General features: G+C 40.9%; 3 protein-coding genes across 4 annotated transcripts; 2 read left to right on the top strand and 1 right to left on the bottom strand.

Annotated features, from left to right (window-relative positions):
- Positions 1 to 2,827: 2,827 nt before the first annotated feature.
- On the bottom strand, positions 2,828 to 7,099 carry LOC129367303 (basement membrane-specific heparan sulfate proteoglycan core protein-like). Its single transcript, XM_055041652.1, has 8 exons — positions 6,977 to 7,099; positions 6,263 to 6,409; positions 6,033 to 6,167; positions 4,478 to 4,650; positions 4,194 to 4,380; positions 3,938 to 4,117; positions 3,046 to 3,312; positions 2,828 to 2,947 (listed from the first exon to the last, which is right to left on the bottom strand). The coding sequence occupies exons 1-8, from the start codon at positions 7,023 to 7,025 to the stop codon at positions 2,943 to 2,945; spliced, it is 1,143 nt and encodes a 380-aa protein (XP_054897627.1). The 5' UTR covers positions 7,026 to 7,099; the 3' UTR covers positions 2,828 to 2,942.
- A 725-nt stretch (positions 7,100 to 7,824) lies between these two features.
- On the top strand, positions 7,825 to 12,912 carry mvb12a (multivesicular body subunit 12A). The gene is made up of 10 exons (XM_055041661.1): positions 7,825 to 7,926; positions 9,833 to 9,922; positions 10,215 to 10,298; positions 10,402 to 10,501; positions 10,594 to 10,723; positions 11,054 to 11,197; positions 11,275 to 11,384; positions 11,819 to 11,877; positions 11,971 to 12,036; positions 12,130 to 12,912. The coding sequence occupies exons 2-10, from the start codon at positions 9,833 to 9,835 to the stop codon at positions 12,193 to 12,195; spliced, it is 849 nt and encodes a 282-aa protein (XP_054897636.1). The 5' UTR covers positions 7,825 to 7,926; the 3' UTR covers positions 12,196 to 12,912.
- A 1,881-nt stretch (positions 12,913 to 14,793) lies between these two features.
- LOC129367304 (transcription factor AP-4-like) lies at positions 14,794 to 23,836 on the top strand. Of its 2 annotated transcripts, none has more exons than XM_055041654.1 (7): positions 14,794 to 15,173; positions 17,832 to 17,997; positions 18,120 to 18,218; positions 18,831 to 19,001; positions 19,918 to 20,067; positions 20,178 to 20,342; positions 20,513 to 23,836. In XM_055041654.1, exons 1-7 carry the CDS (start codon positions 15,085 to 15,087, stop codon positions 20,666 to 20,668), a joined length of 996 nt encoding a protein of 331 aa, XP_054897629.1. In that variant the 5' UTR covers positions 14,794 to 15,084; the 3' UTR covers positions 20,669 to 23,836. The 2 variants fall into 2 exon arrangements, with proteins under 2 accessions (XP_054897629.1, XP_054897628.1); XM_055041653.1 differs by having other exon boundaries at positions 18,831 to 19,013.
- Positions 23,837 to 25,258: the final 1,422 nt, after the last annotated feature.

The following is a 25,258-nucleotide window of genomic DNA, read 5'->3' as shown; positions in this document are numbered from 1 at the left end:
GCCGTCGTCGTTCTGGCAGCCGTTCTGGAAAACACATCTCTGCATTTCCAAGTGGTGCTGCGATTACGAAACCCGAGCGTTCACCTCAAACCTAATATAACCAAAGCTGCTTGCAGCAGCCGGACCAGTGGGGGCTCGCCTGTTGCAACATGTTGGTCTGGTCAAATAAAACTTTGTTCAGTGGGCGGACATAATCCCCATGTAGACAGGCAGCTGGTAAGACTAGAGAAAGCACTCTGTCTTTTGTAAACGTTCGCATTAAGTCAAGTCATCTGGAGAATTATGTCTCATCTGTCCAATGCATCTGTCCCTCCATTTACTGACTGTTAACAGCTTGGATTGTTTCTTTGGCCCGCGGCTGTATGACTGCAAGTTTCAGCTCCGTACTGCCACCGTGTGGTTAGATTTAGTAACGATTTCAAAAACAGTCATTAAATGCATGCGCGACGGAAGGATGTGATTTTTTAAAAAAACTAAATAAAATAAAAGCAAATTAATATTCTGATTAATTTCCAATACATTAAAAGACGCTAATGAACAAATAATGGAGTCCCTTTATAAATAGGAAAATAAACATGCTATTGCATGAAAGGCAATAATATATTATTCCTTCACTGTATGCAAAGGACCTGTCCGCAAATAATTTTTAAAAAAATCAACAGTGTGATAAGCTCAACCATTTCAGTTTACAGTGCAGGGCATGAATTTTCTGGTTCTTTTTTCAATCAATCGATTAATAATTGAACAGCAAAAGGTGTTCAGTTGATTTTTTTCTGCAGGATTTGAACCAGGTGAAGCTTAAACTATACGCCACTTGACTGAGTTCTGAGTAAAACATATTTCCACGCAAAGAAAATTAGTTTTTTATCGTAACTGCGAAATGACTTTTAATTTTTTTTTTTACAGTTTTGTAAAAAAAAAAAAAACTGTGTGCGAGTCTATACTCTTGTTAACAATTAGTCAATTACCAGTTGACTATCACTTCAATAATCGATTAATCACAATCAACACGATTAATCTTTTCAGCCCTAATTAAGACACTGTAAGTCACTTTTTTGTTTTGTTTTGTTTTGCATAACCCCAAACAAGCAACAAGCCCCCTGCGGTTACAGATCTGAAGTTATGCTAACTGAAACATGCTGAGGCATCTTATTAACACTTGCTAAAGGGGAGACAACATCTGTTTCTATGCTAAATGAGCTGATCTGCTCATTTTGACCTTTTGACTGCTTATGCAGACTAAATGAAACCAGGCACAAAACTACCACAAGACGGGTGTGATATTTGTCGTGTACACGCTGTGCACTTCACTGTGTTGTGAGAACTGTCAGAAGTGTTTCCTGGAATGTGAAAATACCAAGAAACAATGAAGCTGCATGAAAAAGAAAGCAGACCCTCTCTCCCTCTTTAATTAAAATTACCCGACCTCTTGCCGGGTTGCAAAATTACTTTAATCTAACTTCATGTAAAAAAAAAAAAGAAAGTTGGATTAAGTCGCTTAGAAACTGTTTTAGAAGTTGTGACAAGTAACTTCAGATCTTTGTAAAGAGGTTTTGATCAACTCTTTGTTTGTAGCATTTCCTCAGTTCCAACAGCATTGTTGTCAGGTTGAGCGCTGGACTTTGAGCAAACATTGCAACATCTTGATTTTCTTCCTGTTTTGACCTTTCTTCTGCAGACTGGCTTCTGTACCTGAGATGACTTCCAAGTTTTCGGTTGAAACATAAGGAGATGCACTGGCATTTCTGGGTTGTTAATTTATGCACCTTATTGATTATTCTATAATGAATCAAACATCCAAGATTTGATTTATTTCATTTTCTGTCATTCCTCTTTTCCTTTTTTTTTTTTAGCAGGCATGTTTTCGTCACAATGCCCTGAACCTTTAGCCCATCAAACTTAGCCACCCTGAACGTTCAGTCTCCCCTTTGGCTGTCTGTTGTTTGCATTTCGGTCTGATTGAGATAACAACCTGATGGGTTTACAGCCACAAGGAGGAAACATATCTTTTTGATGAATTTTTTTTTCTTATTCCAGAATATTTTTAATATAGCTTTGTTTTATCATTTGCATTGCGCTTTTACATTTGTTTAGATTACATTTCCTTTAAATGTTTGCTGTGAAATGTCTCCCTTTTTGGTCCTTTTTATGTCCTTTATATTAAGAGGTTACAAACTTCTCCATAGTGTAACATTTTAAGCTTAGCATACTGCTGTTTCTGTCATTTACAGATGGATTTAAGCATCATAAAGATTACATTTTTTGTTGTGCTATTAAATGTATTGATAGTGTTGTGTGTCAGGGCTTTTTGAATCACTATAATTAATTTCAGAGAGCTGGTTTATTAGTTTGTCTGGTGAGCTCAATTAAAGGAAATCTACTTAAGAAGGATGTTCCACATTATTAAACACTCATGCAGTGCTGTGATAAAAGTTTAGTTTTTTCTTGTTTTGTCAAATTGATAATGTTTTAGGTTATCAAATAAATTTCGCAACCCGACAAATAATCTGATTAAACAAATAATGCCAATTTCAATATAGAAATATAGACGGGATATATTTCCAATATTTGCTCACATCACAAAGTAAATCTAATATATTATTATTATTTCAGTCATATCATTATGTTGCTACTTTGGAATATTAACAATTATCAGATGTTTTTTTATATTTGTCTCAATTAATTTACTTCATAACAGATGATTTTAAGTTGAATTTTATACTTGACTCCTGTAAAATCAGAAGGAAAAACATACTTACATGGACTGCATAAAGTTCAACCCTGTTCAGCTTCAGTTCTCAATAAGAGCACAAAATCATACTGTAACTGTTTGGTGAGGATTACAAAACAAATCTTGGCTTTTATTCTCCACAATACATGGATACATTAAATAGAATCTTTGCTGCAGGCAATTTTTATGCCACTTGTCGCTCCACGCTCACTCAGGCTGTGATGACAAACGACAAAAGGAGAAATTGGGAGGTTAGAAATAAAACAAGCGAAGCAAGTTATTAATTTCACAGCTTTTCCAAAAGACCAGCTCACCTTTGATGATGACTTTCGCCACGGCCTCGCTCGAACCAACGTGGTTGGTGGCCACACATTTATACGTTCCTCCGTCGCTCTGTTTAACACCGGCTATCATCAGCTTCCCCTCCCGGGTGGTTTCTGCTCCGGCCGGCAGACTGCCCCTTCCCACGCGGCTCCAGGTGAACTGGATTGGGTGAGAGCCGTGGGCGAGGCACTGTAAGACCAGAGCGCTTCCAGGCTGGAGCCGTACCTGGTCGGGCAGGCAGGTGGCGTACGGAGGAGCTGCATGTGGACGACAGCCAATAAAGGGATAGTTCAAAATCTTTGAAACGAGGGTCTTTTGAAAGGAAGGAAGTTGTGGAGGCAACTTTATCGGTGCTTTAGTTTAGGCAAAATCCAGCTAGTAGGAGAGACAACAAACAACGTTTTTACCGTCTTACTTGACCTGGCAAAGGTTTGCGTATTTCCTTCTCTGTAAAGGTTTCACACAGGAAGATCATATTGGCCACAGAGCTTCAAGCTGCCAATTTCCTGCTTATTATCTTACTTTTCAGTGCAAATGACAGGATGAAAAATTATACAAGGGCTTCAGGACATCAGAAAAAATGATGGATTATTGGTTAATATTGCACTAATTAGTCAGCTACAATAAATACTCACTTTCCTTGTTAATCTGCCTTTGCCCGTTAACATCTTGAGTAATTTATCATGTGCCTGCTCAAATGAGACTGAATCCAACAGGCCATCTTTTTGAGCGCTTATGGCACTTGCAATGTATCAGCCAATAATTATTACATTCCAAAACAGCCCTTTGTTATGTTGATGTTGTAAGAATAATATAGCCGCGATATATTCTATTGCAATCTGGATCCCTCATCAAAAGTAGCAACAGCAAGCACACACTCACTGTCCACCTCCATGTCAGTGTACGCCTCGCTGTAGCCGTGGATGTTGGTCGCGTTGCAGATGTATTGTCCCGAGTCTTGGCGCCCCACTTCGGTCAGCGTCAGGACGCCATTAGCTACCGTGTGCCTCCATGGCAGTGGTGCTCTAAGCTTGGACCAGGTGATGACAGGGGCAGGGGAGCCTGGAGGGAGGGGGGGGGGGGCAATACATTAATGATGGACTCACAAACGGTGGGGTTTTCAGAAACACAGGCTTACCTGTCGCCTTGCACTCAAAGGTGACTGTTTGTCCCTCGATTGCTGTCATCTCTTCGATGTTAACCGAAGCCACTGGTGTTCCAGGTGGACCCACCACCACGAGCTCGACCTCTGCCTCGGATTTCCCCACATTGTTGTCAGCCTGGCAGACGTACACTCCGGAGTCCTCTGGGCGCACGGAAGGCCACTGAGAAAACAGTCAAACATTTCGTTCCGCTTATCTGAAGTGTGAAAAAACGAAACAAGGTTTAGGTCTGACACCTTTTCTCTCCTTTGTATTTCACCTTTATAATGTGGGCGTCGTTTATCTCCTGGGTTACCAGCTGAAGGGTGGAGCCTCTGCGTTTCCAGGTGACCGTGGGGCGTGGCCTACCGGTGACACGACACTCCACGGCCACAGACTCTCCTGTCCTGATGTGCAGGGGTCCTGCTGGTGTCAGCTGCACTTTAGAAGGATCTAAGAGAGATATGGACGCACATAACTACACCAAACTATGAAATTTGCCAAGGGGCGACACAAAAAAACATGTATAGGTCTAAAAATTGCTTCCAAAATGAATTTCAAGTCAATCTGGCATTGGGTAAGGTCAGAGCATTCGCTACTTCAATCACTTCTTGATCTTTTCGTACCAATTTTTTGGGGGGTACAAAACTGTATTTAAGAGAAGCCATAATTAAATTTGCATCCACCACTTTGAAGTGTTTTCTAATTTAATAATTGTTCTTTAAAACCTACAGTCTACTGTGAAGACAAATTGACTTGATTCCAGTAAATATGATCTACCAGCAGGAGGGATCTTAAAGGTCTTTTGAATTTGTTCCTGGGTCTTAATCTTACTCTCTTGTATTATCAATCATAATAAGTATGAATACAAATAAATATTTATACAATGTTTTCCCATGGCAAAATGCTTTTCAAATAGATTACACATCTGATCTGAATATTTTTATAAGCATTAAACCATATACTGTGGTTTAGTGGTTTGCTTACAGAGAGGGAGCTCAATGCATAAGTAAGAAATGGGTGTAGGAAGGAGCAAACCAAAACCAAAGATGGGTCAGGCTCAATTTAACAGAGAGAGAGAGAAGTCTACATGATAATACAGTGTAAGAATACTTACAGACTATCTGCAGCTCAAGAAATCTGGCAGTAATATTTAATGACCTGTTCAGTCTTGACTGTATTGTCTCCAAAATCACATCAGACATCTAACAGAGGACATCTAACCTTTGAATGTCCTCTGTTAATTTTATTCTGCACTGTGCAGACATATGTCCTTTCTCCTTTGCAGGGCAATAGATAAAATGAGGTTGTACTGTATGTTCACAGTACATTTATTGTTTTGACTCAGGGACCACCTGCATGTAGACTGGTACAATCCCGGACAAGCCCCCAAAATTTGCTGTTTCAAAAGCATCGGTAACACAAAAGAAAAACACAGCTTTTTAAAATTTCAGCACTTAATATGAATAGTAGGATATGAAAATGATTGTTTTCAAGAGTTTGCTAATTTTATCTTTAAACAAGAACAATTGTATTGACAACTCATGAGAGTCACTGGGTGAAGATTTACAGATCACCGCCAACCTAAAATTCAACAAAAATATTTCACTAAGCTTTAGTCAGTTCCAAATTATGCATGGATGTAATCTTTTTCCAAGAACATTGTGCAGTACAAAACAACATAAAAAAACTTGGCTACTTACATATTAATCAATATTTGTTAAATATTGATTAAATGGAGGTTGGCTTCTTAGAAAATGTAGCTTCTCTTCCTACTTTATCTTATTTTAGGTGGATCTCATTTTCCAAATCTGAAGTTTAAGGACAAAACTCACATTTGACATTCAGCACAGCGTTGGCAAAGCTGCGTCCAGCGGCGCTGATGGCCACACAGCGGTACTGGCCGTGGTTTCCAGGTTGAGCGTTTGCAACCGTCAGCACAGACCCATCTGGACCAATCTTTATATTGTCTGTATGGGAAAAAAGACATTTCAGAGAATATTTGCAGGTATCATTATTATAATTTTTTACAAAACAAGCAGTTTTATGAGTAATTGCTCCTGACCTGGCAAGGCCTGATTATTGGCTCTTCTCCACTCCAGCTGAACCGGTTGGACATTGCTCTTCACCTGGCACCTGTAGCTGACAGACTCTCCCTGGCGGATGATTGCGGTCCGAGGCTCCACGGTAACGACTGGAGCCTGAGCTGCCACTGACGACAGGTACACAGAGGGACAGGAGTGTCACATGTGAGGACAAACACAAGTATGAATCAACAGGCCCGGAGTGACGCTAGGAGTAAACAAATAACCACCCTAAAGCAAATATATCATGATGTCTGTGGTGACAAAGTAGAAGTTTAAACCAAATAAAATGTCAGTAACAGCGCATTACTAACTTTGTTTCATCTGATTTTGAAATGCCTGTCTCCAGATCAGTTTAAAAGGGAAGTAGCAAACCTCTATGGACTGTAAAAAGAAACATGTAGTTTTAATCATATTGTTTCCCCCCGCCCCCTCTTTTTCTATAATGTTTTGCTCTTTGTTGTCTGTGTAAAATATGTTGCAATGCACTAAAATACAATTGGGACACCCCCTAAAGTGGTTAAAATGATCTCTTTTTGCGTAGTTTGAATCTGAACCTGTGAAAAGTATGGTTTTGTTTCAACTAAGATATCCGGTAAACAAGTACAAGTAAAGGACAGGAACCTTTGTAAGGCCTGTGATAAAATAAGAGGAATATATTTTTTTCTCTCTCTGAATAAAAACCGAGTTCTTACCTGAGCATATCAGGGAGCAGAAGATCAGAGCTGCAGCATGTGAACCCATGATGAGCAAAAAGCAGTTGCACTGTCTCTGCTCTGCACTACTTTCTCTGTTATCACTTTTGGCCTTTAACCCGTCCCCTGTGCTGACCCCTTTTCCAAATATTGTCTGTGGGTGCCAGTCACGTATTTAAAAGCTGCTTATTATATATCCTGTCTGTTTTTGAGCTAATGATTGTCTGATTTCCTTTTTATCCGAATGAGTCTATCTGAACATTGAGCTTGTCAAGTTTTATAAACACTTTACACAAGTAAGCTTGTGAATGCAAAATAAATAAATAAATAAATAAAAAATAAAAAAGCTATTTGTATCTTGAAAGTTAACATTTCCCCTCAAAAATAAATGCAAATAAAATAGTTTTGTTGCATTGATATTTGGCATGTATTAATATTTAACATTCCAATTCTTTCTTTCCTTAAAGTATTTTTATTTAGACGTCTAAAATGTTCGTTCGAGACAGATGAAAACCTGGAGGTTAAATTTTAACACCCACAAGAGTTGTGACATTTGTCATTTCCAGAAAAAAGTTTAATTTGTGTTTTGTTTGTAGTTCTGACAAATTACATGACAAATCAGCGTGCCAAATTAAAGCGAATACAATATGTAATGTAAAATATATTTTTCTTACTTGTGTAAACACCGGCTATGAAATTATATTTTCGCCTTTTGTCAAAACTGTGTGCCGCGGTGACAAAAATGCTGCTGCTGCCACCTTGCGGTTCACTTCGCAAAAGCGCTCTCCCGTCATGACGTAATGCCCCGGGGCCTGACGGGAGCTGTAGTTGGAATGACTTGAGAACTTCCTGCTTCCACGACTGCGACCGAGATATTTCGGCTAGTAGCTGAGAAGTTCTTTATTCTCCATATAAGCCGCCGAAAAAATATAAAGGGATTCACAAACAAGGTAAGCGTCTCGACCTTTGTTGCTTGTATGTCACTTTATAAAACAAGCAGCTTTTTTTTTTGCCTTTTTGAGCAGGAAACAACCAGGTTTCCCAGCTGAACTGTCGAGTGTGAAGTCAATTCAGCGTGTACTGTTTAAATTAGTTTTTTGTCTGGATAAATTTGGAAATGTGACACATAGCATTACTACGTGACTTTACTGGGTAATGTTGAGGATAAGATTGATGTGAAAGCGACTGGTTGTCTTTAGAGTTACGTAAAGAAAGAGTTAATGTACCTGAATCTGACGTGTTGTTGTTGTTCCTTGAAGGCAACACAATCAGAGTATGTTGATTCTCTGATTCAACATACTCTGAATGTTTGATTTTTTTTATTTGGAAAAAAAAAATCAAACAGTTGATTAATTAAATTTTAGTACAGTTATATGTTTTTATATGTAGTTTTTTTTAAAGCTCGTTTCTTTACGTTTTCAAATTACATGCAAATTTATGAATAAATCTTGTGTTGAGAAGCAAACTGGCCATCTCCAAATCAATTCATTCCATTTTGAAAGCAAATTTAAACTAAGTATAAAAGAGCTTCAAAGACGTATGTAAATGTATGTAGAGTGTATGTAGAATGTAGATCTGATTAATTGAAATGCATCTTGATGTAAGGAAGACCAGAGAAATAGATAGGCATTAAAAATGTACGTTTACCCTAAATACATTTATATAAAATACAAAGTTATGTTTATTTCAGAAACTAGAACTGCCAATAATGAAAACCAGACAACAAATGCTTTCACCGTTGATTTAAAGGAACTCTGTGTTTCAGCATCTTTGCAGTTTTCTGGATATTTGTTCCAGATTTGTGGAGCACAGAAACTGAATGCTGATCTTCAGGAACACAGCTGAAAATGCTCAGACTGTGAGAAGAGAATGAGCAAAGAATCAAACACAGTTCAAAAAAAAACCCCACACATCTCTCTAGCAGCTGTATTTTGTAGACCTTAAGAAAACCAGGAAGCGCAGCATTGCTGTCTGCACTACATCAGCGTCAGTACTGCGTGTTCTAGAAGCATTATTAAAGTCTCTGCTTTGGACTCAAGGAGAAAAGCCACTTCCTTTTGCTGTCAGACATTTCTTTCACTGAATAGCTTCTTTCTGTTTGGCATTGTCTGCTGAGAACTCTTGCAGACTGAATGAGATCTGGTTGTCTGAAACAATGGACTCTCCTGACCTGAGCGATTTCCCACTCACTGTCACATGAACATAAACAATACGCTTTCTCAGTGCCAAAACGTCAGGAAGTCACTGCAAAGGGGATATGAACACCAATCCATTGCTAGACCAGAAAGTGTTGTTATTTATCTGTAAGTTTCTGCAGTTTTAAGGGTGCTTATGTAGCCGGATCCTTTCTGCTTTGTGCCGGTTGTATAAAGTGATCAGGCCGTGACAAGGCTTGTCTTTAAAAAGGATGGCTTCTCCATTTATTCTGGCGAGAACAAACAGAAAACAACCGTGACATAGGCTGCCCGCTCCAAGCCCTACACAAAACAGAAATACATAACAGAAATTGACTTAATAGATCAATAAATAAACTGGATGTATTTAAATAAAAAATAAATAGTGCACACCTCTCTCGCAGGACAACATGACAAAAGGGGAGGATCTAAAGGGCGCAAACAATTTAAAGACAGTACCACAGAAGAAGAAATAAAAAGGCGGGGCTGCCGCTCTTAAAGTAACACAATTAAAACAATGATAGTTTTTTTTAGAGGTGTTTCAGTCAGGTAAGAAACAATACAAATAACCAAAAAAAGAGGCATTTTGTGTGATTATAACAAAAGAGAAATAAAACAGGTTACATTGAGTGTTTTAAGTTAATTAAAGACACAGTTTTTCCTTTTGTTGTTTCTGTCACAGATGTCCTTGATGGAGTCGGGAAAAGTCCTGCCTTTGACGGCGGTGGCTTGGACATCCAACATCGGCTGCTGCCCCAAAGATTTCACCCTGGTAGGAAACGGAAATTTGATGCGCAGCATCGACTGGCCTTATTGCTTCGTTATAATTAGACTCAGAAAGAAATATTTTTAATTAGTTTGGCTGGAGAACCGGTCAGTGAGTGACAATAAGCTCAATACTGTAAGGTTAGAATGATTTAAAAAAAAACGACATTCATCTCTCGGTTCTGGATTTAAAGTTACACAGAAAATACTGCATGTATGTTTGTGGCTTTAGCAACCAGCTACATGGTAAAAACATTCTCTTCTTGTGCAATTTTCTTCATGTTCTCCACTCCCTGCAGATCAGCATCACAGAAGACGGAGCGGCGGCGAACTTCACGCGCGGCTTTGGCATGAAGTCCGGATATTACCTCTGTTTCAGCAAGGTGACTCGCAGAGAGACGTTTACTGCATTTAACAAATGTTTCAGGTCACACCACTCTGTGGTCTTTTCTGCTCCATGTCTGAACTGTATTGCTCTCCTTTTAGGACCAGAAAGGCAGTGTGGTGGTTTCAGACATTCAGGTCATCTCGGACAAAGACGCCATTCCCCACGGCTACAGCTACATTCGAGAGTTCCTCGATTCAAGTGCGTACAGGCCTGCTCAGGTCTGGAATGTTGATGCGTTTCTGTTTTTGCTGCGTTCTTGACAAGCATTTTGTGTGACGCTTTGTGTTCAGAGACCTCCGTGTCTAAGAAGAAGCGGGTGGTTGTTCGCACGTCCCCGGTGGCCAACGTAGAAACGGCTGTGTTGGACATCAAACTGACAGCCAAAAGCAAAATGCTGCTGCAGCACTACACTTACGTGGGGTTAGTAGCATCCAAACCGGCAGCTCTTCATCTTCAATCCTCATGAAAAAGTGTTTTTGGACATATCTTCCTGTATTTAAAGTGAAACGCTTGCAGATTTGTTACACACACAGTGATACATTTCAGGTGGTTGTTTTGATGAGACCAGCTGTTTAGAGAATCTCATGTTTCAAGAGGGAAATCAGAGACATAAAACCCAAGAAGCAGGCCGAGAACCTCCGCGCCATCATTGAAGCAATAAATCATCATCGCCAAACACACACCATTACTAAAATAACTTTTTAACTTTTCATAAGCACGCTTTTAACTTGTCAATGACAATCTGTGCAGCGACATCAACGGCTACGTGCTGTGGTGCAGGAAGGGTCATTTCTCCGGCCCCGCCCCCAAAGCTAAACCTCGTAGCATCAGCTTGGAGATGCGCAGTCTCTCTCTGGAGGAACCGTCCGCTCCGGCTCTTCCTGTCCGGCACAGGTAGGCATCCAGAGCGAGACGCGGAGACGTTATGCAGGTTGGATGCCGCATGGGTCAACGTTTGGTTGTCGCTGCAGGAACCTTCCTCCAATACCGCAGCAAAGCCGGCTGAGTAATCGCCGGTACAGCCTGCAGGTCGGGGACGTCCAGAACACATCTGCTGACAACAGTCTTCAGGCAATTACAGGTGATGATGCAACAGTTTTTTTTAACAGTTCCCTAATTAAAATGTTTTGTTTTGGATAATCGGATCGACTGGAATGATGAATGTTCACATCTGCCAGTGAAATGTGTCCTGACTCATCAGGGTTTCTTTTACAGGTTCATCAAAAATTTATATCTCTGGCTGTGTTTGTCACCTCTTGGAGACAGTTGACTACTTCATTCGTTGATGATTATTCCAGTTAATTGTTTCAGCCCTAACTTTGTGTGAAAAATAAAGAAAATAAGAGCTGAGAATTTTACTGCAGCCAATTAGTTTTCTGTCATTTTGGTTCAGTCACTGTATTTCTTGGGGATGTGCCCAACAACAACGGGGGGAACCGATTCAGAAATGTTTTGTAAGTTGCTGTTATCGTTTTTTAATTAATTAGGATCCAAATTTCTGATCTTTTTCTGCAGCTTTAGACGGCGTTCCCTTCAGCCTGCACCCAGATTTCGATTTGCCAGCAAATGGAACGGTAAGGTTGTTCTATTTTGTTTGATTGTTTAATAATGTTTAATGTTTTTGACATTGAATTGCGTATTATTTGTCTTTTCCATGCTTCTCTTAGGCTCTCCAGTTGAATTCCCAACTAAACAACATCCGCATAAAGTCTGTGAAAGACATTGAAAATGAGGTAGGTTCAACTGGGATCCTTGGATTTAAATCACACGTCCTCAAGCTGCAATTAAAAATTAAAAACACGCTCCTTTGTTTCTTGGCTTTTCAGTACAGCTACACGTTTACGGTGGAGGAATCCGCTGCCAAGAGGATCCGACCGTCGGTCTCAACATAAACTGTTCAGTGATCGTTACGATCCCACTGTATCGATCAACTGTTTCTGTTACTTTACCTTTCCACGGGGTTTTCCAAGGTAACAGCTTTCTAGACGGTGGAAATCAAGAATAATCATGTTCATATACTAGATTCCTTTGTTGAATCTACCATTCAGGAAACCTAAAAGCCATTTATTTGTATGATAACCATGTAAAATGGAGGATTTGTAGAATTCGGTTTGCTCCAGGAAACTCCTGGTTGTTTCTCTTCACAGGGATAAAGGTGTAATTAATTTTATAAATCTCTGTATCTGCTACTTTGAATTGAACATATGTTGCATCAAACCCAAGGTTTATTTGGTTTTACTTGTAGATTTTAAATATATAGTATTTGTATCCTAAAAAGGAAATGCACTTTGCCGCAACAGATGTTTTTTCATGCTCTTTTCTGTTTCCTGAGACATTTCTCTGTTCTATCGCTTTAATATGTTTTTTCAGGATTTCTACAGAGCTTTAAGCCTCGTTGAAGGAGCTAACTCCATTGTTACACTAACATAGTCTGGTTTTCTTGAAAGAAAAGCAAACTTCTGTTGATACCTATTGATTTTATATGTGCTTTTGTACAATAAGACGTTGGCATTTTTTGTTAGGACCAAATATTTGTCGTTGAATTGTATTTTTTCTTAGCTTTACAGTAAACTCTTACAGATTGAAAAATAAAGACCTGCAAAAAATAACTTTTGCATGTCAATTTGAAATTTATTTTCTTAAATATAAAGAGGTGTGCTCTTTACATAAAGAAAGACTTTGCAGAAATTTGAAACTGCCAATGATTTCCTTATATGTTGCTTTAAAATAGAAAATTTTAATTAGAACGTAATTAGTGGTTTTGATGAATAGCTCTGCAATTTTTTTCATTAAACTTTTCAGTCCAGCCCTGGTACCAGACCAAGCAGGCATACTATTAGGAGAGGTGCTTTCTCCTTTTTTAAGAAAGTAACCAATGTTAAAGTCTTACTTTTTGAAAACAAAACTTATTTCCAGGTGGACTCACAACTGTGGCACAATATTGTATTGGGAAAGCTGTAGTTTCTGCCTCGTCAGACATAAATAATGCTCGAGACGCTTAATGCAGACTTTAAGCATCTGTTAAATTGGAAACAGGACTTGATTCAAAGGTGAATCGAGTTCATTTTAACAAATTTAGGGTGTTTCATAAAGCTAAAAGTCAGTTCTGAATTTGTTCACAACAATCGTTGAACACTTGAAAACGGAGGTCAAATTCGTGCCCAATAAAGCGCAGCCTGATTGTATGAAAATATTTCTGTGAAGTACTGCCACCTGCTGGACCAAACGGGGAATATTCACATTTTCTACCTCCAGTCTTCAATACCTCATGGTGCCTTTGTGAAAACGCTATGTAAAGGTAAATGTCTCCCTTAAGAAGGTAAATTAAATTTATTCCCACGTTGGACTTTGCTGGCTCAGTTTTACACTTCTAAGATGATAACCTGAAATAATGTCTTCAGATTTAAATGACGTGTGTGCAAATCTCACCATCAGATTGACATTATCAACTTAACATTGAGTCCAAATTAAGTTTTGGTATTAGTGCAGTTGTCTTTTTTTTCTCTAATAATATAAAGTAATGACATCATGAAGACAGTCGTGGCTGTTTCCACAAGCTTATCATTGGTCTTTTTAAAGTTTCTGATTCCTTTAGGCAAACTAAGTAAGTCGAACTTTTTTATAGAGCACCTTCACGAGACACAGTCACAAAACTTTGTAAAATAATTTTGACTATTTTAACTGAAAATAAATTACAATTAGTAGTTTTAGTAAAGGAAAACTGATTCTGAATAAAACTATAACAGACAAGCCTAGTACAATAAAAAATTAAATGGTTTTTAAGAGACAACAAAACAGCCTTACAAATATCCAGACCAATATAGTTGCTCTTAGTTTTCTGTCAAATAAAGGTCATTTACATTTTTTTAGACCCCTACAAATTTACTAAAATAATACAAAGGGAGAAAAAACACCTAAAGATCAAAAGTTTGATTATATATCAATTTTATATAAAAACTATCGTTATCAGTATCGGTATTGGCGATACGGACTCTCTATTTACTTGGGATCGATACCTCATCTCTAAATGCCGGAAGTCACTGAGCTATTCAAGGCAGCGGGTATGTTTCTGGATCCTTTCCCAGATTTATGCCTCACAACAATCCAGTCTCGGATGTTTACAGAGCGATCTTTCATATCACGCTTGGCGTTTCAAGGCTGTGAATAGTTAAGCAAATATATTTTCCTGGTTTTCTGTTTTTGATAAATTTCAAAAACACTCAAAAAGATGGAACACAACAAAGTACTTAAATATATATATATATATGTAGTGTTTTCCCTTTGTTCTCCGGGCTTTCTTTGTCCCGCAGACGGTTTCCCAGTTGTCTCCTGCAGTTCTAATCGGTGCTGTTTGTTCAGTCGTGGCTAATTTGCAGAACTGCAGTCTCTGCTGCAGAGCTTCAACAACAGAGCCCTGCTTGTTCGGTTTTCCGGAAAACCAGCTCTGATTCCAACCAGCTGTTTCCCGCCTCACACAGATCAGCTGCACACACACACACACACACACACACACGGAGCCGTAGTAGGCGGAGGCTGGAAGGCAACACACACACACACACGCTGGAGGGAACCCCATCAGCTGTGGAAAGAAACACAGCTCGATTTTACTTTTCGCTTATTCCTTTTCTCCTCCTCAGATTGAATTTTAGAGCGGGGTTTCAGGGTCTCCGCCTTTGCGGGTTCTGCGATACTAGCGGAAAACGCAGCACTTGAACGAGAGCACACGAGTGGGAAGGGGAAGAAAACAGCAAACACGAACTCCAGAAGGTGGCTTTGAAAGCATGGACTATGTCAGGATGCCGACAGAGAAGATAACGTCCCTGCAGCACTTCAAGCGGACGGAGAAGGATGTTATCGGCGGACTCTGCAGGTATGTAAACCGCGTAATAACAATTTGTGGCGCAGCCGTACCATGTGCGTGACGGGTTTTTCGAGTGGCCGTAGCGTGTGTGTATGTGTGTGTGGTGCAGCGGGGACTTCGGGTAGCATGCTAGCTGTTAGCTACTGGCAGCTGGAATGTGCTTGGAGAAACGAGCCGTTTTTGTCACATTCGTGCCTGCTCGGAACTATGCTATGTTATTCTAAATTTAGCCTGTGTTACATGCGTTATTTATGTAGGCGGAAGTGTGTAGATGGGATCTCTGCGAGACAGCGAGATGGAGCGAATACACTCATGTCCAGATGGACGCCAACCACGTGGTAGTTAACATGATCGCCGCTGCCGCACCAAATCATGTTTCAAATCACTATAGTTTATTAAAACCCGGCTGGTTTCCACTGAGCACCATTAGTAACCACTTTATGAATGGGTGTATACCGTTTGGGCTCGTTCAGCAAGTTTTCGGCTTCGGTATTTGTGTGTTTAAACAGCTGCTCCCTGTAGCGGGCGACGTTGTCATGTGCTAAAATTAGCTTAGCTTGGTTAGCAAGTCATACGTCGCTGCGCACTTTGGTAGCAACCGTGTGGACCGTGATTGGGTTTCTTTAAATCCGTGTTCACGATATATTTATTATTTAAATAAGTCGCTCAACAAAAGCTAGGGTACCCACATGGGTATATTTGCCTCTAACTGATAGCAGACAAAGCGTTAGCTCAATGCTAATGGCGTACAGCATTGTTCTCGGTGCCAGGGGGCCTGCTGCTTCTGCAGGTGGTGTCACATTTCACTAACCGCTACCGTTGGAAGACGCGCCCCCTAGCGGTAGAAATGAAAGGAAGCGCATTTCTCCAGAATGTGACATCATTCTACAGCTGGCTTGTTTTTAATCTCTTTTCTGAGATTGATTTCAACAAAGCTGTGCGTTTTTCTAGTTATCCTGAACTGAACATGCTTTGTTTATATTAGGAAACATTACATGAATAAACTGTCAATAATTTATTCATTGATGTAATTCTGGCAACATTGCCAATTTTTAACAAAATGTAGGTGTTGCCATAAAGTGTTGGCACAATATGTGAGTCTTATCCCTTCGTGGTTGGAGTAAATCTCATTTAATTGACCTGGAACTGTTTTCTTTAGGCCCGAGCAGCAAAGTGCTGGGAAAGCCTATTGTTTTTGCATTTGTTACTGTAAAATATTCCCAAGTTTATTTTTGTTACACAAGTCAGCCATGTTAGGTTTTAAGGTCAAGGTTGGTAAGAAACCAATTCCTTTTCCACATAGAACTTCAAAAATCCAATATTTACTGTTTCAAACGTCATTCAGGGTGATGGTACTTGGCAATTTTATTCTAAAACGACTGAGAAAATGTATGTCGAGTATTAATTTTTACTGATTATTTTTACAGGTATTTGAAAACAATGAACCAACAAATTATGGATGGTTCAAAAAAAAAAAATGCCAAAAGAAACTTAAGCAAGCTTCTGTTGCACAAGAAATCAGAAATTAAACAAAAATGCAATTTGGAGCTTTAAATCCCAGGGAATAAAATAAACCTCAAGGGTACAAATATATATAAAAAAAAAAAAGCTTATTAAAAGTGTTGTACACAGAAATTCTCCGGTGAGGAGAGTCTCTTTAATCAGACAGCAGATCGCGGCTGCTTAACTTCGCCCGCGAGCTTCTACGGCCACGTGAGCCGTGTCGCTTTCTGACTTTCCGACTTCAACTTTGCAGATCCGGTTCTTCAGGTTTGTTGTGACCGTTTATGTCGTTAGTGGTGCCCCCGCCCCCTCACAGTAACTAAGAGGGAGGCTTTTTACCAGCACGCCTCCCGGCGCTTTGAGCTCGAGAGGGGCAGCAAGTTCAGCCAAACCCGTGACCTCTGGAGCCAGATGTCATCAAAGCTATAAGTTAAAGGTTCGAAGCGTCACATTCAGACTAAGTTTATTGGTCCTCTTTCGTAGTTGTTTTGTTTTTTTAAGGTAAAACTAATGCATAAATTGTAATATGTATCAAAACTTATTTCCCCTCTTTGTTTTGACGTTTTTTTCCACTTAAAAATATATTTGAACCCTTTTTTAGGCTTACGTTGAAAGGAGATGAAACAAGACATCAGTTTTAGGACTTGTATGGTTTTAATTTGGCCACACTACATCAACAAACATGAGTGTATTAGTTTGTAATCACAGATTCAGCTCCATCTTCATATTCCGTCTTCCCACCAGCTGCCCAGCTGAGCTCTAAAGAAAAGTCTGGTCAAGTTGATTGTCGGTGGGACATTTCAGCAACAGTTCAAAGTGTTTTGCCTCATAAGAACATAATTCACGAGACATCACCTTTTGACAAACGGTATCATCAAAATCATCAAGCAAACATGCAACAAATATGTTGATCGATGTTCCATGGAGGAGTTTTCTATGTCTTGCTGCTGGGACATTAGTTCTGTCTTTATGTGACACTGGAGGCTCAGGTCGGAGTTCATCCCCACAGCCAGAGTTTGTAGCTGTGACAAGTGAAGCTGTGCGCTGACTCTGTAGGTCCAAAGATGAAAACAACAAGTGCTGAAGGTGTGCAGATGTGGATAAGTAAGACGTTTTGTCTCTTCACGGGAGAACGTTTTTAATTCTCCTTCCCATGTCTTTCAGCCTGGCGAACATCCCCCTCAGTCCTGAGACGGCCCAGGACCAGGAGAGACGGATCCGTCGGGAAATCGCCAACAGCAACGAGCGGCGGCGTATGCAGAGCATCAACGCTGGATTTCAGTCCCTCAAAACACTCCTGCCACACACAGATGGGGAGAAGCTCAGCAAGGTATGTTCTCTTGCACAATAATAAGCAAATCCAGGTTTTTAAAGTCTCTTTTTATTCCTTTTGCACTGACCCTATATAAAGTTTCCCAACTGATTTGAGCTGCTGGTTTCTCCTCTTGCTAGGCCGCCATCCTTCAACAAACGGCGGACTACATCTTTAGCTTGGAGCAGGAGAAAACCCAGCTGCTAACCCAGAACAACCAGCTCAAACGCTTCATTCAGGTTAGAACGCTAATTGTAGATTTTTGCATGTGACCGGAAACATTGCCTCTAGTTTCATTGGTTTTATACCTCCGTCCTCAGTGTTGTTGTATTTTTGCCTCTTTGACATTTCCTGCATATGGAGTTTCCATGTACATATTTGCTGTGTTGCTACATTAGCATTAAGATTGATATTCTGCGATGTTGAGTCATTTTCTAACATGCTAATATCCAACCAATAAGTAAAACTGGGCCAGTGTTAATAATAAGGGTCAGGGTGGCCGCGCATCCTTAAAAAGTTAAAATCGTGCATCTAAAATGAAGGCCGTAATGTCTTGAACTCACCAGACACCACTGACTAGTCAGACGAGAACTAGTTTGACAAAAATGTCGTCCTGTATTTCACCTTGAAAGCAGGTGTTTGTAACGCCCGAGAGGCATGCGGTGAGGTGTGTTTCATAGCTGGAGGTGTTGTTTTGTTTTGTTGTTTTGGGTTTTTCTTGGTTACTTAGTTCTTGCCTTGCTGATGCACCTTCAGCTCATTTGAACTCTTTTATTCTGCCTCCAAGCAGAGTTCTGGCTCGACTCGGTTGGGAATTGCGCGCTCACAATGCCGCGTTTCGTTTCCTGCAGGAGTTCAGCGGCTCCTCGCCCAAAAGGAGGCGAGCCGAGGAGAAGGACGAGGGCATCGGGTCTCCGGACACGCTGGAGGAGGAGAAGGTGGAGGAGCTGAGGAGGGAGATGATCGAGCTGCGGCAGCAGCTGGACAAGGAGCGCTCGGCTCGCATGCAGCTGGAGGAGCAGGTGATCTCAGCTGTGCGTTTAATCATTATAAACTCTTCCCCACGTATTTGAACGCTTGATGTTGAGCCAATAGGGCCCTTAAGCCGCGCTTCAGGAGAGCAAACACGCAAACACAATGCTGATTGTGGCGCCGACACATTTATCAGCCCAGCAGCCAGGTCCTGATTGGGTCACATCCTGGATCTACCTGAATAGCAGGTGCTGCACACAAGCAGAAACTCGAACAAGAGGGGGAGGGTAAACACCGAGCGCAATTATAGACACAGCTGACTCAACCAGACCGCGAAGTTGGAGGAGTCGCCAGCATCTTGAGAAATCGTTTGATCTCTTTAAAGCGATCTTATTTTGTCACAGGTCCAAAGCGTTTCTGCCTTTCTTGGGTTTTTACGCCATAATTTTCGATCACCTGTGTGTATACTTTAACGTAAGGTTCCTCCCGAGTATGTGAAGCTCAGAGCAGCTTCCAAATGTTTAACTGTGTTTTAAATTAGGGGTTGTCCTGATCTAACATAGACGTCAGAAAGTTGTTTGATATAAGCATGCATCTTTAACTTAATTACGTGTGATTTTAATTGTATTTCTTATTTGATAGAAAAACCTGTTTTGCGGAATATTGCAATAGTTCTGCAGACGTTTGCAGCGGGAACACTAGGGAAAACGTCTCGTTAATAAAATTTAACATTTACTGTAGAAGTGTCTGGAGGCTCCAAGCTAGCTCTCTGGGTGCTTTTATAGAGCCAGTAAAGAACTAAATTTAGTTCAACTCTATTGGAAAAACCTTAAATTAGAAGTCCCCCCTTCTTTTCCTGTAATTAATGCGTGTTGTGGGTTGAATACTGTGCGGTCACGAATACTCCACACCCCTCTTACCCCTCTTGTGAGGACGAGCTCTGACCGGATTGGTACCTGCTCGCAGGTGCGGTCTCTGGACGGCCAGCTACACCCAGAGCGTCTGAAGGTGATCACCCAGCAGGTGGAGGAGGAGCAAGCCCTCATCCAGAGCCAGACGCTGCTGCGGCTACAGCAGATCCACGCCGCCGCCGACAGACAAACACACAGTCCTCAGGTAAGAAACGCTCGTCTCTCCCGGCGGTGCCTGTGCTCCAGCTCGATGAGAATCATTGGGGGGGGGATAAGACCTGGACTTTGGTTTCAATTTGATCTTCTGTCTTTCAGGTGCTGGCTCCGCCCACTCCGCCTGCCCCAACCCACCACCCCACTGTCATCGTCCCAGCCCCAACACTAAACCAACACCATCACGTCACTGTGGTGACCATGAGCCCATCTGTCCACACCAGCACCGTGTCCACTTCCAGACAGAACCTGGACACCATTGTGCAGGTTGGAGCTTGTTCTAATGCGCGCCAACGCTAAAGCGCCAACTATAAGCATCGGTTCCGCCGCAGGACTAACAATAGGCATTAGTTGTTGCTAAAACACTAACTACAAACAGCTCTAAAGCACTGGCTCTAAAAAAAAAACGTTCCTGTTTTTTGCTCATCCCCTCCCAGGCCATCCAGCACATCGAGCGCACCCAGGAGAGAAGAGGCAGCTCCGAGGACGAGCAGAGGAGAGCGGTCATCGTCAGCCCCACCCACGTCGCCATGGACACCGCCTGCTCGGACACGGACACGGACACGGAGGGTGAAGACTGTTTGATGAACTGACCCGCCCCCCACCCTGAACTCCTGCCGAACCCCGTCCCTCCAACACGCACACAAACACTTAAGACACCCCACTCACTGTAAGATTCCCTCCAGGAGCTTGACTACTCATGTTAATCTGTCTTTGGCATTACCTAAACTCCTAAATCCAGTGGTTTAAGCTCTGCGTCAAGTTTTGTACTGTAATTTTTCGGAGTATAGAAGAGGTGCAGGATCTGTTGGGTCTCTGCAGCTACTTGAATAATCAAACGGTCTACTTGTAGACAAAAAAGGCTGTTGGCCCCCTGATGTTTCTCGTTTGTGCGTGCTCTCCACATAGTCCCGGAATCATCGTCGCCCTCTTTCTGTCACTCCTGACAGTGCAGCTACATCTACTGGAGTCAGTTTATCAGAAGGATGAATGTAACGACACAATAAGCAAGGAGATCCTTATTCCCATGTTTTCTGTTTTTCGTATATTTCTGGTGGCTGTCAAATCTTAAGCTATTTAATACTAAATTTTGAAATTTGAACCAACACATAAAATCTTACTTGAAGAAAAGAAAAAAAAAAAAAGCTGTTTTTAAACTCTAAATAAGCCCTTAGGAATAAGCTGAATTCCTTCTCTGGTCTTTCAGTTTAGATGTTTTATATATAACATTGTTAAGTGTCAGGGTCGCCAATCGTTGAAGGTTTTGTCCTAATTTAAAATTAGTCGACTTTTTTTTTTCTTTTTTCGTTTTTTTTATTTGCTTGTTTTGTTTGTTCTTAAAAGGAGGGAGGAGAAAAACGCACCATTACGTTTTTAACTTAATGTCGGCTTGTTGCATGAAAAACATTCAGGTGCCGCATTTTTGTAAATAAGCGATCAACCCGAGACGGTTTGACTGAATCAGACTCTCTGGAATCTACAAATATTTCCATCGAAGTTCTGAAACAGATGGGCATGAATCATGTTTCCAGCATTTCCCCCTAAGGGCCTGAATCCACCATCTGGTCTTGGTGACTATGCACTTGAGATGTTGGGATTTATGCAATTCCATCTTTTGTACACTTGTTCCTTTTTTTTTTTTTTTTGTATTTCGTTGTCGCTATCATTTAAACATAGGTTGAAGTTCTCTATGCACCGTGTATGAAACTTGACGTGTTTAAATGGAAGAATGTAGTACTTAAGAGGTGCTTGTTTTAGTCGTCACCGATCTGCAGGGGCGCAACGAGCCGAGGCCAAAAGTACCTGCAATAAGTCACCTTCAGTCAGATATTAAGTTGAACTCGACAACACAGGAATTAAATTTCTGGTGTCCTTTCTTACAAAACAAAAAACAATCCCACAAAGCAAAGTTTAACCAGCAATAGATTCTCATGGTTTGAGTAAAAATACAACGGTGTCACAGTTTGTACAGAAAACAGAATAGCAACAGCTATCCCTGCTGGTGACGTGCAAAATTAGACTTTTTTTATTTTTTTTTTTTTTTTTTTAACCCAAAATAAGCCTGTAGTATAGGAGCCTTCTTTAAGCCAGCTGTCCAGCAGAGCACAGCATCAGGTGTGCTCTGCCTGCGTATTTTTATTATTATTATTTTACACATAGCGTGGCTATAGAAGACAACTTTATTTACAGTCATATCCGGCAACTTCATCGACCGTGGAGGCACCAGGCACGGACCAGTTTGTTTTGGTAGAAACTGCTTTATGAGCTTCTGTTCTGAACAGCAGCAAGTTATTCCAGCAGCTGCTAAGATGATATATTTATCCGTTATACTTGCGATGAATAACTTGCTTGTGTCTTTTGGGGTTAGGGAGTATTTCCGAATGCAGAGGTTTGTTGGTGATGCAAGCAAGACGAAAGGGAGCGATTCCCATTTTCATCCCGAGAAAACTCCAGTACTTAGCTTGGCAACTTATTAATAATACATCTAAAGCACAAAAAAAAATGTTCTTGCTTTTAGACGGTAACGCCTCAAACGTCGATATTCCTCCCAACGGATGACCATGCCTGGCGCCTCCATTTTCTGAAGTTATTGCTTCAAGAAAACAAGGAGTCGGAGTGTTTTTCTTCCCCCCTAACGTACAAACACGCACTGTAACGCTTTGATGAATTTAGGGAAACAAATCGATTGACAAAGGAGACAAATTCCATGGCTTTTAGCGGGAAAACCGAAGCCCGGGCATCAGACACACTAACAGCGAAGTTTTTGACGTCGAAAAGTTGAAGAGAAGTGCAGATGTGCCGCTCGTAATCTCCCTTGCCCCCCGCGCAGCCCCGCTTTCTGTTTGAAATGCCCCCGCAGCCCCTGTGCGCCTCATGTTACTTTGCTCGTGTTTCTGCTGGGACTCTGACTGGAACCCCCCACCCCGAGCTGCAGCGCCTCTCTCCTGTCACACTCGATTCGAGTCGCTGATTTGATGCTGTAAACATTCCTTCTTTTGGATTCGTTTCTGTCTATTGATGTTGTGTGTTCTTTTGCCAACCAAATGCATCTTATTTTCATTTTCTTGTCTTAAAGTAGTTTTTGTTATGACTTTTTTATATATATTTTTTTTTGCATTCTGTGACACTGTTTTGTGTGGGATGTTTGGGTTTTGTTCATTCACTCATCAGCTGGTTAGAGTAGTATTTTCAAGCCAAACATGGGTGGGAAGATGGGGAGGGAGGGGATTTTATATTGTTTGTGAAGCTTTGTTGAAGGGTTTAGCGTTGCGCTGATCTTAGTTGATCCACAGCCTAAATCTCAGGCTGTGGTTATCAGTCGGAAAACCGTTTCACCCCTTCATGTTTCTGTACATTTTGTTGACAGCGCAGCTGTCCTTTTGATGAATTTTTTTATATATATATACATATATATATATATATATATGAAGCACTTGTTCTGTACTGCCTAAATCATTTTTTTGTTTCCTTTTTTGCTGCCTTTCGTTTTCTAAGCCGTTTGTTTTCCGTGATGCAGTTTAACCTCTGTCGTTCAGCTCTTTAGTCTTTTATTTTATTTTTTTTGTGTCCTGTTTTCCATTTATAGTGACGAGACTTTTTTTTTATATATATTTTGTGTGACTTAAAAAAAATTTTCTCATCAGTCCAGGGCGATGCCAAGCTGTTATATTTTGTTTATTAAAAAAAATTGATGAACTGGCCTTTGTTTAAAAAAAAAAAAAGTAAAAAAAACTAAATAAAATTTGTACTTTTTTATTACACTCCCTTGTTTCAGTTTTTATTTTACATATACAACTGTTTGGCCACTAGGCGGCGACATGTTTTTTTGTTTTAAGAGTTGAATTTAGGTTATTTTTATTGCAGTTATTTGTTGGTAATTTAGCAAAATATGAAGCAGTGAATCAAACTGGGACTTACGGAGCTAAAACTGTTTCATAATCCACAAATGCGCAGGACGAGGACCACACTTGTATATCTTGATTTACAAGCTGTTTCTGGGCCTGTGAGTTGCGTTGCATTTGTGTGTGAATTTTGAGACTCCCCTCACATCTCAATCCACAAATGTCTTTTTTTTTTTTTTTTTTAAATAAATCAGAAGGATTCTTCCGTGGACACTAAATCTGCTCAGAAGAAACCTGGCCTAAAACCTGAACCTGGTCAAGCTGGATGTCTGGATCTTCCTCCGTCTCTGGCAACACTGAGATCTCCTGCAACGCGTTTGGCTGCAGATCTTCCTTCTCAGCTCTCAGTGTTGGCAGGCTGCAGATCCTCATTTGCTTTTTCCAAATGGACACTTTTCTCACAACTCATCTGCTGCTGGTGTTTTTTCTGCTCGTTCTTTCAGTGCTGCAACATCGGTTTTCGTACCTGCAGTTTAATTCCTGGTATAAACCTTTAACCACCTCCACCTGGGCACCCCTTTCCTTCTCTAGCAGCAGTTTGATCTCTTGATATTTTCTCGGTGGGAGGCATTCATAGCTCTGGCCTGGTAGGGAAGCTCCATTGTCCTCCTTTGACTTGTCCAGATGATCTGCAGCTGAAGTTGTTCCACCTGTTGCTGCAGAGAAGATTGGCTACATTTTAAATGTTTCGCCAAACCCACTGAACTTCCCCTGCAGCGTCTCGAACTCTTCTGTCATTTCTTCCAAGAGACGACCCTTCTCGGCTCTCAGTTCATCAATTTGCTGGAGGTCCTGCCTTGCTCTTTTCCGAATTGGCTTTTCTCTCCTGGTCCAAGACGTTGTGACATGTTCCCACCTCTTGTTTCAGTCCAGGAACATCTTTTTCACACTCGCTGTTGAGTTGTTTGAAAGAAAGTTTGATCTGTGCAAACTTCTCTCTGTGTTTTGCAGAAGTGTGATATCCTGCGACATCTTTTTGAAGCACATCGTGTGAGACGGCTCTTTGGTTCTCAAACTTCACGAAACGTCTGCGTCTCGCCAGAACCACGTCGGCTTCATACCTGGAGCGAAGCACAAAGTCCTGCAACCCATAATCATCCATCCATCCATCGTGTGCATCACTGTCACTGGAATCAGAGCTCAAGTTTCTATCTTGGCGGTTTTGGATTCGCGCCTCTTGACTCACTTCAAACTGCAATCGTTCAGCCCGTCTTTTCCTGCTGCGCTCCTATCAGCCCTCCCGATGGGATCGGGCAGCTGTTCTGACACTCAACGCGAGCC

The sequence above is a fragment of the Poeciliopsis prolifica genome, unplaced genomic scaffold (assembly GCF_027474105.1).
Source record: "Poeciliopsis prolifica strain line A6 unplaced genomic scaffold, Auburn_PproV2 SCAFFOLD016, whole genome shotgun sequence".
NCBI classification, from domain to species: Eukaryota; Metazoa; Chordata; class Actinopteri; order Cyprinodontiformes; family Poeciliidae; genus Poeciliopsis; species Poeciliopsis prolifica.
Note: the sequence above shows the minus strand (reverse complement) of the source record. Positions and strands in the feature narration are given on the sequence as shown.